This window comes from Alligator sinensis, unplaced genomic scaffold (genome assembly GCF_000455745.1).
Source record: "Alligator sinensis unplaced genomic scaffold, ASM45574v1 scaffold874_1, whole genome shotgun sequence".
Taxonomy (NCBI): Eukaryota; Metazoa; Chordata; order Crocodylia; family Alligatoridae; genus Alligator; species Alligator sinensis.
In genome coordinates, this window is record NW_005842302.1 from 1,013,354 (window position 1) to 1,027,144 (window position 13,791).

The following is a 13,791-nucleotide window of genomic DNA, read 5'->3' on the forward strand; positions in this document are numbered from 1 at the left end:
AATGGGGGCTGGAGTCACTAGGTCAAGCTGCCACATCTGCCACAGTGACCCCCAATTAACTGTTTTAAAATAATTGTTTTCTAGTGACTACTTTAAACAGGAGCACTGATAACTGACTGTGCGCACAACTGAGACTTGCTCTAGACTTCCCAGTCTTCTGACAGCAAAAATGACTCTATTTAACTGGTTGCATCTACATATGTGCTTTACTGTGGAGCTGACTAATCAGCTCTGCAGTAAAGTGTCACTGTCTACTGTACCCTAATATGGGCGCACATGTAAAATTTAGCTCTGCTATAGGATAGTACTGTGTAGGACAAGCACTATCCTATGATGGAGTTATTTAGTGCACCAAAACACGTGTAGACAGTGACTGGGGTGCTAAGAGGGAGGGTACTACAGTGCGGGGGGGCTGCCCACTGGCTAACCCTGCACTAGAGTACCCCCATGCCCCAGCCAGCCCCTCCATTGCCCAGTGCCACAGCTTGGAGCCTGGGGCTGACCCCCAGATCCCTGCCAGCTTGGATCTGCTCTGCCCCAGCCCAAACAGCTGCAGTCCCAGGCATGCATGTATATGCTGCACTGGGAGCAGCTGACTCCACTGTAAACTGTGCCAGAATTTATTGAGTCATGCTAATTGCACATGCAGGTGCTCTCACTGGGTACCTAGACCAGACTAAAGTGTTTGTTGCTGCCCAGATTTCTTCAGTGCTTTCAGAGCACAAATTGGAAGTAAGGTGTAATGTAAGGGAGCTGGTGGCTGAGCAGCTGGAGATGCAAAGCAATTGGAGATGCTCTGAGGTTGGGAGCACAGCAGTGCTGCTTCTGGTTAGGAAGTAGTCATATCAACACTTAGCCCAGCCCCAGTTAAACACCTGCAGGCCCAGGTTAAGACCAGACACTTTTATTTGTGGGGGCAGTATTAAAACTTTGCCAAAAGCTGTTGGGGTGAAGATCACCCAATTTTTTCCTACTCCTGAGGTCAGATTTAACTCAAGTTCTTAAAGCATCTGACCTAATCTGAGCTCTCTCTGTGAGTGGTTCCTACCTAGGAGGTGGGAAAGAGCCTCAACCTGCTTAGGCAGACAAGGTTCCTTGGGTGAATTTGATATCTTTTATTAGACCAACCCAAATGGTTGGAGAATAGTTAAGCAAGCTTTCGGGTTCAAAAACCCTTCATCAGGCTCAGGAAGCTGCAGCAGTTGGTGTGTGCTCTTCCTGCTTAGGAAATATCTGGAAACAGAGTAGCAGGCCTGATGTCTATTAACAGCTTTGGCAGCTTAATATAGTTAGGATTGTAGGACAAGGTGCTTTTGGTTTGCTGTGACTGCATCGACCGAGTTTTGGGGGCTGGCTTTACACAGGGCTTATAAGTACCATAGCTGGCTCTTGTCCCTCAATTTTATTAACTATTAAAACACCTTCAGGTTTCATGCTTGCAACCAAATGTCCTACTCGGAGTAAGCTGGGTTTTTGGTTGTAGCCATGTTGATCTAAGGACATAGGCAGGCAAGGTTCTTTGAGTAAATGTGATCTCTTTTATTTGACCAACTGAGTAGTTGGAAAAGAGTTCTTTGCAAGCTTTCAGGTGCAATCACCCTTCTTCGGGCATAGGATATCTCCTGCTGTTCTGAGACTGTCTTCCTAACTTCCAGCTATTTACTTTTTCAGTCAGCCTCTTTTTTTTTTTTTTTCTTTCTACCTTGAATTACTGCTATTACTGTAGAGGCTCCCTTACTCACCTTTTGGTCTTGTTTTTTCCCCTGCTTTTTTCCCCCCCTCCTCTCCCTGCTCTACTTTTTTTTGTTTTCTTAATTTCCACCTATTTACCTTCTCACTGACATCCTGTTACACTTTCAGCTTCTTTCATTTCTTAAAGTCTCAGAACAGCAGAGGCTTCCTATGCCTGAAGAAGGGTCCTTGTGCCTGAAAGCTTGCAAAGAACTTTTTTTCCAACTACTCAGTTGGCCTAATAAAAGATATCACATCTACCCAAAGAACTTTGCCTACTCAAAGTAGTACTGCTCCCTGTATGCTGGTTTGGGTAATAACCCCTGAAGCTCTGGTGGATTGGTAGTCTAGGCCATCTAGGCCTTGCCTGGTTATGACAACAGTGGATTCATCTCAATAGAAAGTAACAAGTCCTGGAGGAACCAGCTGTTGTTAGAAGAGAACTCTCCTGGGGTTCCCCCCTGGAATTGTTAGGTCTGGGCTCCCCCTGCTGACTGATCTTTTTATAGCAAAGCTCCACTTAACACATCTGCTACCCATTATTGTGCATTTGGCAAGAAAGCTTTTCAGATCTGATGTCTCCTGCTTAATCTCCGTTGCTGCTTTTAAATGCTAATTAGTCAAATAGCTGGGTGAGGAGGGCCATCAGTGAACAGCAAAGATTCCTTAAGTGAGGAGGGAAGAGGTAGAGATTGGGTCAAACTGCCTTTTTGGTATCCTTGGTGTAGAGCATATGGGGGAGAGAGATCTAGACCCCTCCAGATGGAACTACTAAACTTTTTATTATCCCTGGACCTGCCCTAGTCGGTTAAATTAAATGACCTCTTACAGCAAGTCTGTATGAAAGCCCCGAGTAACCGTAGTTATGACATGGCTAATCACTCTAGATAGAAGTCAGTTTCCTTTGTTGTGCTGGTTTGCACAGTCGTTGAGATTAAACTCCAAGCTGGCATTTGGGGTAAGGGAAAGAATGAGCTCGGACAAGATATGTCTGAGATTGGAGACCTGTAAATGGCTGTTCAGGACAGACCACAGGGCTGGCCTGCCCTATGCAGAGAGATGGAAACGGCTATGTTGTGCCCACTTCTTACTATCTCAGCGGTCCATGGCTGCTAAGCCTTCAATTTTCATTGTGTACGGCAGGGGAATTCAGCCCCTCAGGCTAAGTGGGGGATGTTGCTGTGTTCCCGGGTCTCTGCCTGTGCAGGTTTGGTTCTGCCTTGCGATCCTGTGGAATGCAGCTTTCAGCCGGGGCTGTAGGTTTCCATGGCTGGGACCTGGGACCTGTGCAGTCCACTGATTTCAGAAAGCTGTTGCCTTGTGCACATTGCCCAGTCGGTTCTGGTCGTGGGAGGCCTACCGTCCGTGGCAGCAACTGTGTGAGCACACTACAGCCCCGACAGTTAACCTTGACCACTTAAAATGACTTCTTTGCAGGCACCCCAGCCTCTGAGCTTTCCAAGGATATAGTTTTTTGGTTGTGTGTGGCTTTTTTGTTTTGTTTTGTTTTTGTTCACAAGTACGTGGCAGATATCTTCTGGTGAGACATGGAGATAAGGAAGTCTTGCTTTCAGTAACCCATGGGTATACTAGCCCACATGCTAACCTAGCTTATTTATTAACTTGCTCTGCTAAACATCTTGCAGCTTTTGCTCAACCTGGGACGTCCTGATAAACTCCCCCTTCCCCCCTTACACACACACTTTCTGCATCAGCTCTCGGGTGTGTTTAATGTTGAAACATCAGAGGTAGCCCAGTATCTGACACTCCACTCCCACGATTCTTAGCTTGCTCAGTAAATGAGAAATGGTATGGTTCCTTGGTAACGGTGAACCCTGTTGCCAGGTAGAGCTATAACCTGCCTGTGACCCTTTGCATAGCGAAGGAGAGCATGTAGGCCTAGTGGAATTCTATCTTAAATCTGTTTGACAGCCCAGAGATGAGGCTGATCGGTTGTGAAACAATGTGGACTGCATTCAGCAGAGGTAAAGGGACTCCCTTTCGGAATGTGGTTGTCTCCAGTACTGCATGAAGTCTAGTGGCTACGGCTAAATGACAGATGGGGATTGCTGCCGCTTAATAATGGCGGCAGCACTGAGGTATCCTGTTCCCTTGCTATGGACTCAGTTCTCCTGGCAAGAGAGTTTGTCACCAGAGCTGCACAGTCTCCAGCAAACAAAAGGAATCCCTGCCAGCAGAGCTGTGCCCGTGCCAGGGCTGTCTGTGGTGGATTGTTGATGGTTCCTGTGTGATATTTTCACACTGTTAGCTGGTGTGCCCTGCTGGTAGAACCTGATAATGCAGTTGCAGCCTCATTCCCCTAGCAATTTTTGTGGGTTTAAAGTTGTGCAGCCTGTTTTTCACACAGTAATGGAGTTATGAAGTGCTGAAGACCCGCAGAGTCTGGCTCCACAAAGGAAACTGCCAAACTAGACTCTTCATGATGAGATGTCAGATGGGGAAAGCAAACCAAACTAACACGAGGAGCCCTGATTTCATCCCTCTGCAGTCCCATTAAGGGTTGGTTGTAAGAAGGTTAAATGTCAGATACAACTCCAGCCTGTCTTCCCATCGGTGTTTAAATCTTTAAGCACAGCTTTCAAATGCTCTAGTGATCAAACCAGCTAATTGCACACTGCCTAATGAGACTGTGATATCTCTCCTGACCTTCCATCAAAGCTGAAGCCATTTCCTATAGAAGATTAGCCAGTGATGGGGAAAGCCTGCAGTCTGTTTACATAACATCTTATGCTAGTGACCTGAAGGCTGCTTATCCTGTTCCAGTGAGGCCTTTGTTGCTACCTGCTTTGATTTTGTTCTCTGGTTGTGTTTAGGGCACAGGAAACCTTTATGCAATGGGATCAGTGTCGAAGGTTTTATAACTTCCTTATGGCAGACAACATGAAGAAGATCATCCTCTCTCACAGGTACTGCAGTACATCTTCTTCTCTGTATATTCCTAATTGAGCCCCAGCTGCAACTTGCAGTCTTCCAAAAGGTTAATGAGATGGAAGCCACAAGCAGAAATTGATGCATCTGTTTAAATTTCATAGAAAGGGAGGGTTTAAGAAGGTAAAAGGGTGAAGGAAGTTAACCCCAGCATCTAGGTAGCTTTTCATGTGCTGTAATATAAATAAGCACTGTAAGACCCCTTAAGAACTGTGTGTGTAGTGATGGGGCAGGTTGTCCCTGTCCCTACAACTGGGTGGTTATTTTTTCCTTTCCTTTTTAATTCATTTATTAAATGAATAAATCCAAGATGAGTACAAGAACACTGAACTTCCCACATGACACCTGTGCAATGAAACAGCAGTGTGGGGACTTTGCATCTGGTAAGTGAGCAGCTCTCAAGGGCTTGCTCTGCCATGTGCACACAAGATTAATCAGCAATAGGTAGGGATACTTGATGTGCATGCAGCTGCAACTTATCAAACATGGCAGTTTGAGTCTTAAAAGCAATTGCAAACCACAGGGAGCGTAGCTTGAGTGAATGCCCCAGTGTTGCTCTTTGTCCAATACCAATGTTCACTTATTCATAGAAATCGTAGAAAATTAAGGTTGAAAGGGACCTAAAGAGGTCATCTAGTCCAACTTCCTGCTCAAAACAGGACCACCACAACTAGATCATCCCAGCCCAGGTTTTGTCTAGCCGTGTCTTAAAAACCTCCAATGATGGAGATTCCACAACTACTCTGGGTAACCTGCCCCAGTGCTTTACTACCCTCCTAATGAGAACGTTCTTCCTAATATCTAACCTAAACTTCCCTTTCTGCAACTTGAGGGCATTGCTCTTTGTTCTGTCACCTGCCACCACTGAGAGCAATTGAGCTTCATCCTCTTTGGAACCACCTTTTCAGGTAGTTGAAAGCTACTATTAAATCCTCCCTCAGCCTCCCCCCTTAAGTCATGTGCCCTAGCCTTCTAACCATTTTCGTTACCTCCCACTGGACTTGCTCCAATTTGTCCACATCCTTTTTGTAGTGGGGGACCCAAAACTGGACACACTACTCCAGGTGTGGCTTCACTGGTATCAAATAGATGGAATGAATCACTTCCCTCAGTCTGCTGGCAATACTCCTGCTAATGCAACCCAGTATGCCGTTAACCTTTTTTGCAGCAAGGGCACATTGTTGTCTCGTATTCAGTTTATTGTCCACTGTAACCCCTAGGTCCTTTTCTGCCTCTATGAATCGCAGGTCAGGTTGAAGACTGAAATTTTATTAATAGTCCCCTCTGATGGTTGGTTCACCTTCCTCTCATTTCGTTGCTTTGAACACTTAATGTGCATTGCCTTGGTTGGTAGCTAATTCCTTGGCAAACAGGGGAGAGAATTTTTTTAAAAGCTGATTATTCATGCCCTATTCCAGTGAGCAGAGTAGAGATCATAAAAGATGCTATCTCATCACTAGCAGCGCAGGGAGTTGGGGAACTCTTGTCTGTATGCATAGCATATGGAAATCCATATAATTCACTCCAGATAACCAAATATTTTGACAACTTGACAAAACTTATAATATATGAAGCACTCTAATCTCCCCATTAAGTGGTGCTTAGCATTATAGCCTAGAGAAACCTGCTGCAGATGTAAAGGAGGGCTTGTTGAGTTAGAAAAATATTTTGCTTCTATAATGGCTCTTTTGTGCTCCAGGCCAGCTCCCCAAAGCAAACTCCATCCCTCCCCTGCAGCTGCTGCTGAAAGTAGACAAAAATCCAACAGGCCCCCTGCTCTTCACAGCTCACTCTCTTTTTTTTCTGGGTTCTAGATGTTCCCTGCTTGTCAGGGTATGATTTTGCATCCTCTCCTGGGTGCAGTATCTGAGCGTGACAAGTGTTCATAGTTTTCTGGTAAGGTAATGCCCCAGATAACGCTTGTTGGATGAGCTAACGTTTGCTTCACTCTAGTGAAGCAGTAAAACCAGATGGGGAAGGAGATGCTCCACCCATAATCTTTAGTGCTGTTAACAGAACCTCTCATGCCTTTGGTAAGAAGCCACAGGTTATGGCCTTTATTGAAAACCCTTTGCTCCAAGTACCCTTCAACTTAGATACTCTGTGAAAAGTCCCATCTCTCAGAAACAGGGTTTTAAGTGGAGGCATTTTCAGCGTAGTGGAAAAATATCTTTGTCCCTGAAAAAGATATTTTTGTCTGACTTTTCTGCTTCCCTCCTGGTGTGCCCATCCAAAACTAACAAGACATGCTTGTGAATGAGCATATCATCCTGGATGTGGGGATATAATATACATCTATTTCCTCCCTTCTCCTCCCCCCCCCCCCAAACAATCCTGCAGATGCCAGTTGCTCTGGGGGTGCCTGTCAGTAGGTATGGGCTCATTTGCAGTTTTGTGGCTACTGTGCTTGGACTACTTTCCTCTTGCTTTTCAGACAAGTTCTGTTTGGAGATCATGTGAAGAAGCCCCAGAGCTTAATGGACACAGACCTGAGCAAACTCTGTACAGCTACATCCCTCATGCAGATTGATGACAGCATCATGAGGTAGGGTAGCAGCCCCTATGTAGCCCATCTTTCCACATTCTGGTTTCCTGCGTGCTTCTAGGCAGATGAAAGCTTCAGGAGCTTCCTGATGAACAATTTTTACCAAATCTTAGTCACCCTGTAACAAACTCTGCTTACCTCTGTAAAACCATTTAAGGCTTATTTTTTAGTAGCTGCAGTGTGGGTTGGGGCCCAATCTGCTGGATTCTGTACAAATGCCAAGAAAAAGGACAAGTCTGCCCAAAATAATCTGTCTAGAGGGGTGGAAATGCCTGAGTATGAACACGAGGTAAAACATGCAAAGCAGCTCACTGGTGGCAAGCCCATGACTGGTTCAGACCAAGTTAGCTGTATTTAACTCTTGCCTTGCCTTCTCGTTAAAACCTTACTTTAACTCCTGCCTCATCTCAGCTTGGCAAACTATGATTAATGCATTTCAAAATACATCTGCTTTTAAGCCTTGCTGCTTGCTTCGTTAATATACCTGCCCTTGGTTCTTACTGATATTAAACAAGAAGCTCTTAAATAGCGCCTGTTTCTAAATATTGTGTTTGCTTTAAGCATAAGCATCCATTCCCCAGTGGGCTCTTACTTTCACTTCCCCTTTCTGTGGCATCTGCTAGGTCCAGGCACTGGCACAGGCATCCAAAGCCAACAGAACTGCTAAAGGTCTGAAAGTACAGTGCTCTTCTGGCCCTCCTGGGGAGGCCTGGTGTATTTTGTACTTGAGAGAGCCTTCCTGCCATGTACTTAGCCAGAAATGAAACATTGAAGACAGTAACCCTGTAGTCTCTCTGGAAGCAGGGGCCAGATAGACAAGGCTGTCATCAGGGCCTGGCTTCTAGATGCTGATGAAAGGGTGAAGATATTAGAGTGACTGCCTGGACCCCATTAAGGGGAAGGGAAAGCCAAAAAAGTGTCTGCTTTCTTCATATTGCTGTTAACTACAGCAAGCTTCATCTCCTGAGAAGGGACCTTCAGTCTTTGCATTTAGGGTTCATGAGTAGTTGAAGAGTAGTGGGCTAGCCAAAAGAAGTCCTTAAGGAACCAAGTTTTAATGTAACCAAACTTGATTTTTGCTTCCCATCCAGTCTGCCACATCTTCAGATGCTTCAAAGCTTGAAATGCCCCAGACATAGACATTGGATTTTTGATACATTATAATCTGCCTGGCAACTGACTCCCCAGCCCAGCCGCTGGCTTCTTTACTTTTCATTCCATCCAGGAAGAGCACACACCAACTGCTGAAACGTCCTTAGCCTGATGAAGGGTTTTTGAACCCGAAAGCTTGCTTAATAACTATTCTCCAACCATTTGGGTTGGTCTAATAAAAGATATCAAATTCACCCAAGGAACCTTGTCTGCCGGACATAGCTAGGCATTCAGTTTGACAAGAACTAGTCAAGAGGGTTTACTTGGCCATCTGTGGCACACTTCCCATTCTTGCATTCTAAGTGCTCTGAGGAAGTGCACACTAAGTGAGGTAGATAGGTTTTGTCCTGTGCGTACCCCGACTCCCCAGCATTTGAAACATGTCACATTTGTCAGATACTGATGTGCTCTATTGTTTGTAAGCATTTAACATCTAACTCTTACATAGCGTTGAGCCTGGATAGATGGTCTCTATTTATGCACTGGAAAGAGGTCACATTTGGCAGCTTGAGACTCCTCAGACTGAAGCAGGACTTGGACATTGAGTGTATCTCTTCCTGCCTTACTGTGTTTTATTTTCTGTCTCAGGAAATTCCATGGCTACGATTCCCTGAAAGAATATTATGAAGAGGAAAGCTGCTTGCATTACCTACATAGGGTGAGTGCGCTCAGCAGAGGGCTTCCAGCTGGCGTTTAAGAACGAGAAGAGGCAATGCTCAATGATGTCTGCATTGCTGGTACCTGCATGTCCATGTCTGATTACTTCTCCAGCAAATCCTGGCTGGGAATTTTCAAGTGCCTTAAGGGAGTTAAGCACCAACATCCTATTGCCATTTAATGATAGGTGCCCAACTTCCTTGAGAATATTGGCCCTGATTTCACTTGGTTCTTAAATCATCTCCCCTCTAACTAAAGTCTGACTTGGAAACCAAGAAGCAGGCACTATGCTGTAGTTCAGGCATCTTTGCGTATAATACATGAAGTCGAACTGCAAGGCCCTCAGAGCAGAATTGTGCAGCACAATAGTATACTGGGCACAGAGCCAAACACACAATTAAACCCCTTTAAAGATAACAGTAAGGCAGGTGGTAACCCTCAGATCAGGGTGCTTCCAGAAACATTTGATCAATTGCTTCTCTTGGAAAGAGGCAGCACCTTGATGGCCCAGTATTCCAGAGACCCAAGGCTGCGGTGATTTAAATGTACCAGGTCCCCCATAAGAGCAAGAGCAATAGTTTACCAAAAGTCCATAAAAGCCAGGGATTTCAGTATTGCCCAAGTGCAGTGTAGCTTCCTGAGGCAATGAATGTGTGGAGCTGAAGGCTGAATACCTTCTGGTAGCTCAGATCAGTTCAGTTTCTTCAGGTCCACGTAGACGGGTAAGTTTTTAGGCAGTTTGTCCATCAAGTACATTGCAGCCCAGCCTCTATACCAAAGCCAGAGTGACAGTTACCAGGAAATGGTGTCAAGGGGAAGGCACTCCGTCTAGCATTTTTACAAGTGTAAAATCCTGTTTTGATCGCTGATGACATCTGATCCCCTGATGTCAGCCCTTGATCAAAGGCCATGCTTGGGCTGCCTGCCATTCTGGCCTGTTATAGCATCTCTTCAAAGAATGGCATTTCCTTCAGCTGCCTCCATTCTTTGCATCTCCTGCCCAGACCAACAAGCATAATTGAAGTGTTTTTTCTCCCCGTCTGCCAATTTCTGATTACTCCATCTCAGATTTCAGCAGTCTGTTTCCCTTGAGCACTGCATGTCCCCTTCAGAGGCCATAGATAAATGTACCCATCTCTAGAAGCAGTGGTTTGGAGCCTTTCTCCAAGGAAGAATGTTAAATGCTCTTGAGTACTGGCCAGATAAGATGTGTGGGAAGCGCCACGTGCATTCCTAGCAGTGGCTGTCAACTTCCCAGAGTTGCTGGCTGGATCCACTTTGTTGTACCCAACCTGCCTGCCAAACAGTTCCTTGGAGCCATAGCAAATGCTGCAGAGCTCTCCCATCAGTGTCAGCCCTCCAGTTCTGGTTTGATTGAGCACGTTGCTACTGATATTGTTACACCTGGTGTTCCTGCAGGTGAGCAAAACATGACACTCAGTTGTGGCGTTGTGGTTAGATTATGGGGTAGGTGCTTTTGTTGTGGAGAGTCTGGAGTTCTGGCTGTATCTGTAACTTGCTGAGTTTCTCTCCTTGTTCCACATTGCAGATCTATGTTCCCCTGCTGCTAGTTAATTCTGCTGATGACCCTCTGGTTCATGAAAGCCTGTTATCAATCCCAAGAGGTCTTTCAGGTAAGTTGAATACGTCACAAACTAGTCTACTTTTGTAATGTCCCCCCTCGCATTTAATACCACTCAGTGAAGGAATAGCTTGTCTTACAACTGGAGCAGCATGGTAGCAATGTACTTTGGTGTCTTGGCTCCTCTGTAAATTACCAGTTGCTACGAAACTTGAAGATTTTATTTCTTGTGAGGTCTAACAAAACATTTATTTTCAGAGCTGGTTTTGCAGCAGGAGGGAACTGTTTTGTGCTTTTTTCCCAAGCATCACATGGAGAGGTGCTACTAGATGACCACATAGCAAAATTAGAAGCAATTTACTTTAGATCTTACGTAGCCATTCTCCTGCAGTGAAAAAGATTTGTTAGAAGGGGTACATGGGTTACCTAGTCCAACTCTCAGCACAGATGTAGGACTGAATTGGTTCCTCATGTTGGCTCCCCACGCGGCTTTGTATAACATTTCAAGGCTAAAGTAGCTTTAGCCTGGTGGGTAAGGAGAACACAGTGAAAGTGGATCGTGTTTTAGGGTTATGAGTGCCTCCAGCTGTGCAGGGTCCCAGGGGGGTGCCAAGTGTGGGATTCCAGGGTGACCTGTCTGCTCTCTTTTGGTCATAAAAAGACAAGATCTGGGTGACATTTTGCTGCTGAACAGAGCCTGCCCAGTGAGAACAGGAGGGCTGCTTGTTCCATCATTAAAAGCCATTAGGGGAGAACCTAATCCTAGCCACTTTCCTAAGTGAAATCAACAGCCTGGTCAACGAGAGGGATTTCTGCATAACACTAGGCAGCAGGGGTGACTAATACATAGTCAGTTCTGCAGTGCTACGTATAGATCCCTCCAAGTATGCGGCCTGTAGAGACAGCTGGTGTGAGCCTGCCGTGCACCTGAGCTGAGGTGGAGCACTGCAGGCTAGGTCCAGTGGTCTTTACTGGCTGCACGTTTGTTCCCATCTACAGAGTTTTATCTTGACTTCTGTAGACACTTTTTTTGTATTTGAAGAACATGGCAGGACTGTATTAGAAGGGCTGCTGTAATTTGGACCTTTGATGCAAATTAGTTGTGAAAAACACTAGTTCTGTTGAGAAACAAAACGTTTGCTCCCTCTACCAAGCAGGAGTGTATCAAAGGCTTTGCTGACACAGAGCACATAGCCAACCCTGAAGCCCTGAGTTGAGTATGTAATCCAGGAGAATGCAGAATGCTCTTTTGACTTCCTGTCCACTGACAATGACATCTTATGCCATTTTCCCTCTTTTAACCTTGCAGAAAAACGGGAGAACGTCATGTTCGTGCTGCCACTGCATGGTGGCCACCTGGGCTTTTTTGAGGGGGCTGTACTCTTTCCTGAACCCCTCACTTGGATGGATAAGCTTGTGGTGCAGTATGCCAATGCCATCTGCCAGTGGGAGAAGAACAAGTCCCAGTGCTCAGATACAGAGCAAGCGGCATCTGGCCAGGAATAATTGCCCCAAAGACTCTCCAAATCACTTCACCATCTCTTCCTCTTCAGGAACTTTTTGTTCCCTCACCTGTTGTTTCAAGATTTTCCATCCTCTTGGATGTCCTAGGACTGGGGTTTGACCACAATATTTCCTTCTGAAGCGAAGCTACAGCAGAGGGCAGTATCTGGTTTGAGCTTCTGTGTGTGTGTGTGTGTGTGTGTGTGTGTGTGTGGTGTCATTCTGGGTTTACAGTGCCCTGTTCTGTGTGGAGATTTGTGCTGCTGTCTGATTTGCTTCAGGGTTCTCCAGATAATTGATTTGATGGTCAGACCATTGCTGATCAAAACTTCGAGGGCACTGCAGTTCTTGTTTAGCTGGGGGTCATGTGTCGAGAGCCAGGTTTTCCCCCGTACAATAACACCATGTTGCATTATTGGGAGTGCCCTGCAGCAGTCCATAGACAGCAGCACTTCAGTCTGTAAGTTGCTAGGACGTGGCTTGGAAAAAAATAAATGAAAGGGAAGCACCTGAACTGTGAGTAGAGTTTCAGCCTTGCACCTTCTCTCAAGGGGGTCTTTCCAGCGATGCACTTACCAGGAACTGTATGTTTGGAAAGATCCAGACCTTCAGCTGCTTGTAGAGTGGGATGTGTTAGACCATATCTGCGTTGCTTTTCCGCTGGGTTCTGCATAGAAATGAGCTTCAAGTTGGTCATTCCAATGGATTTCCGGCTGTACAAACACACTTTCTCACCAAGACTAAACAAGTAGCCTTCATGTGATACTTGCCTTTTTTTCTAGTGTTGAGTTGAATTTTTTAGCATTGGACCTCTGTATTTTAACCCAGGCCTTTTTTAACTGGTTCTCATTTAATGATTGGGACCCAGTAATGATCAATCAATGAAGCCTATCTGTTTTGTTATAGTATTTTTCATAGCGAATTAACACTTTCTTGGGGGCCTTTTTTATGGAGAAAACATATCAGTTCTTGCATTTTCTGTCCCCTTCTTGTATATGCCAGGGTAAAATGTTCCAAAATCCCTCCCCTGAATTTGTAGAGTACAGAAAGAGTTTCTTCAGCCACGTGACTTGCCTCAGAATGGATGGGAATCGGAGTTCTGTACCCCTGTTGAAACTAAAAAGTTATCTCTACATGGCTAACTGCCTCCAGCTCTTGGTATATTGGGTTGCCTGGTTCAACCAGGTACTAGTGCCCTCCTTGCTCCAGTTACTCTTCCCTAGGGGAACATTCACTTCTTTTACTTACTGCACCAAGTGAAGTGTGAACACTTATAAGGAGGGGAGAGAGAGTCCCTTGTGCTTCCTGTTCCCCTCCTCTCCCCATCCCCACTCCCCCTGTCCACTATTCAGTCACGGGTACTGTGCCCAGAGTGCTTTTATGATGGGCTATAGTCTCTATCCTGGAAAGAAAGATCCCCCATGACAATCAACGATAAAAGAAACAATCTGGCCAGGGAACTTTGTGGTCAAACTTTTTTTTTCTGCTTTTACTTTCAGATCCTTCTCCATCTTCTCATGAATCCATCTTGGTGGCTACTTCTTTCTTCATTTTTGTGCCACGGTTCTCGCTTCTGTCAGACATCCTGCACCAGATAGCACTTTAGTGCTTTAGCCTTGGTTTTGTTTTCTAGATACTATAGTTAATAGTTTAAAGAGAAAACATCCTGCTG

At 45.4% G+C, this 13,791-nt stretch overlaps 1 protein-coding gene across 2 annotated transcripts in view; it reads left to right on the forward strand.

Moving 5' to 3' along the window:
* Window positions 1–13,785, forward strand: part of ABHD2 (abhydrolase domain containing 2) — a 61,064-nt gene extending 47,279 nt beyond the window's left edge. For both annotated transcript variants that reach the window (XM_025209677.1, XM_006028281.3), the window contains exons 7-11: window positions 4,566–4,658; window positions 7,115–7,225; window positions 8,966–9,035; window positions 10,584–10,668; window positions 11,926–13,785. In XM_025209677.1, the coding sequence (XP_025065462.1) occupies window positions 4,566–4,658; window positions 7,115–7,225; window positions 8,966–9,035; window positions 10,584–10,668; window positions 11,926–12,122 (556 nt within the window). In that variant the 3' untranslated portion in view covers window positions 12,123–13,785. The remainder of the gene's footprint in view (window positions 1–4,565; window positions 4,659–7,114; window positions 7,226–8,965; window positions 9,036–10,583; window positions 10,669–11,925) is intronic.
* The last annotated feature ends 6 nt before the right edge of the window (window positions 13,786–13,791 follow it).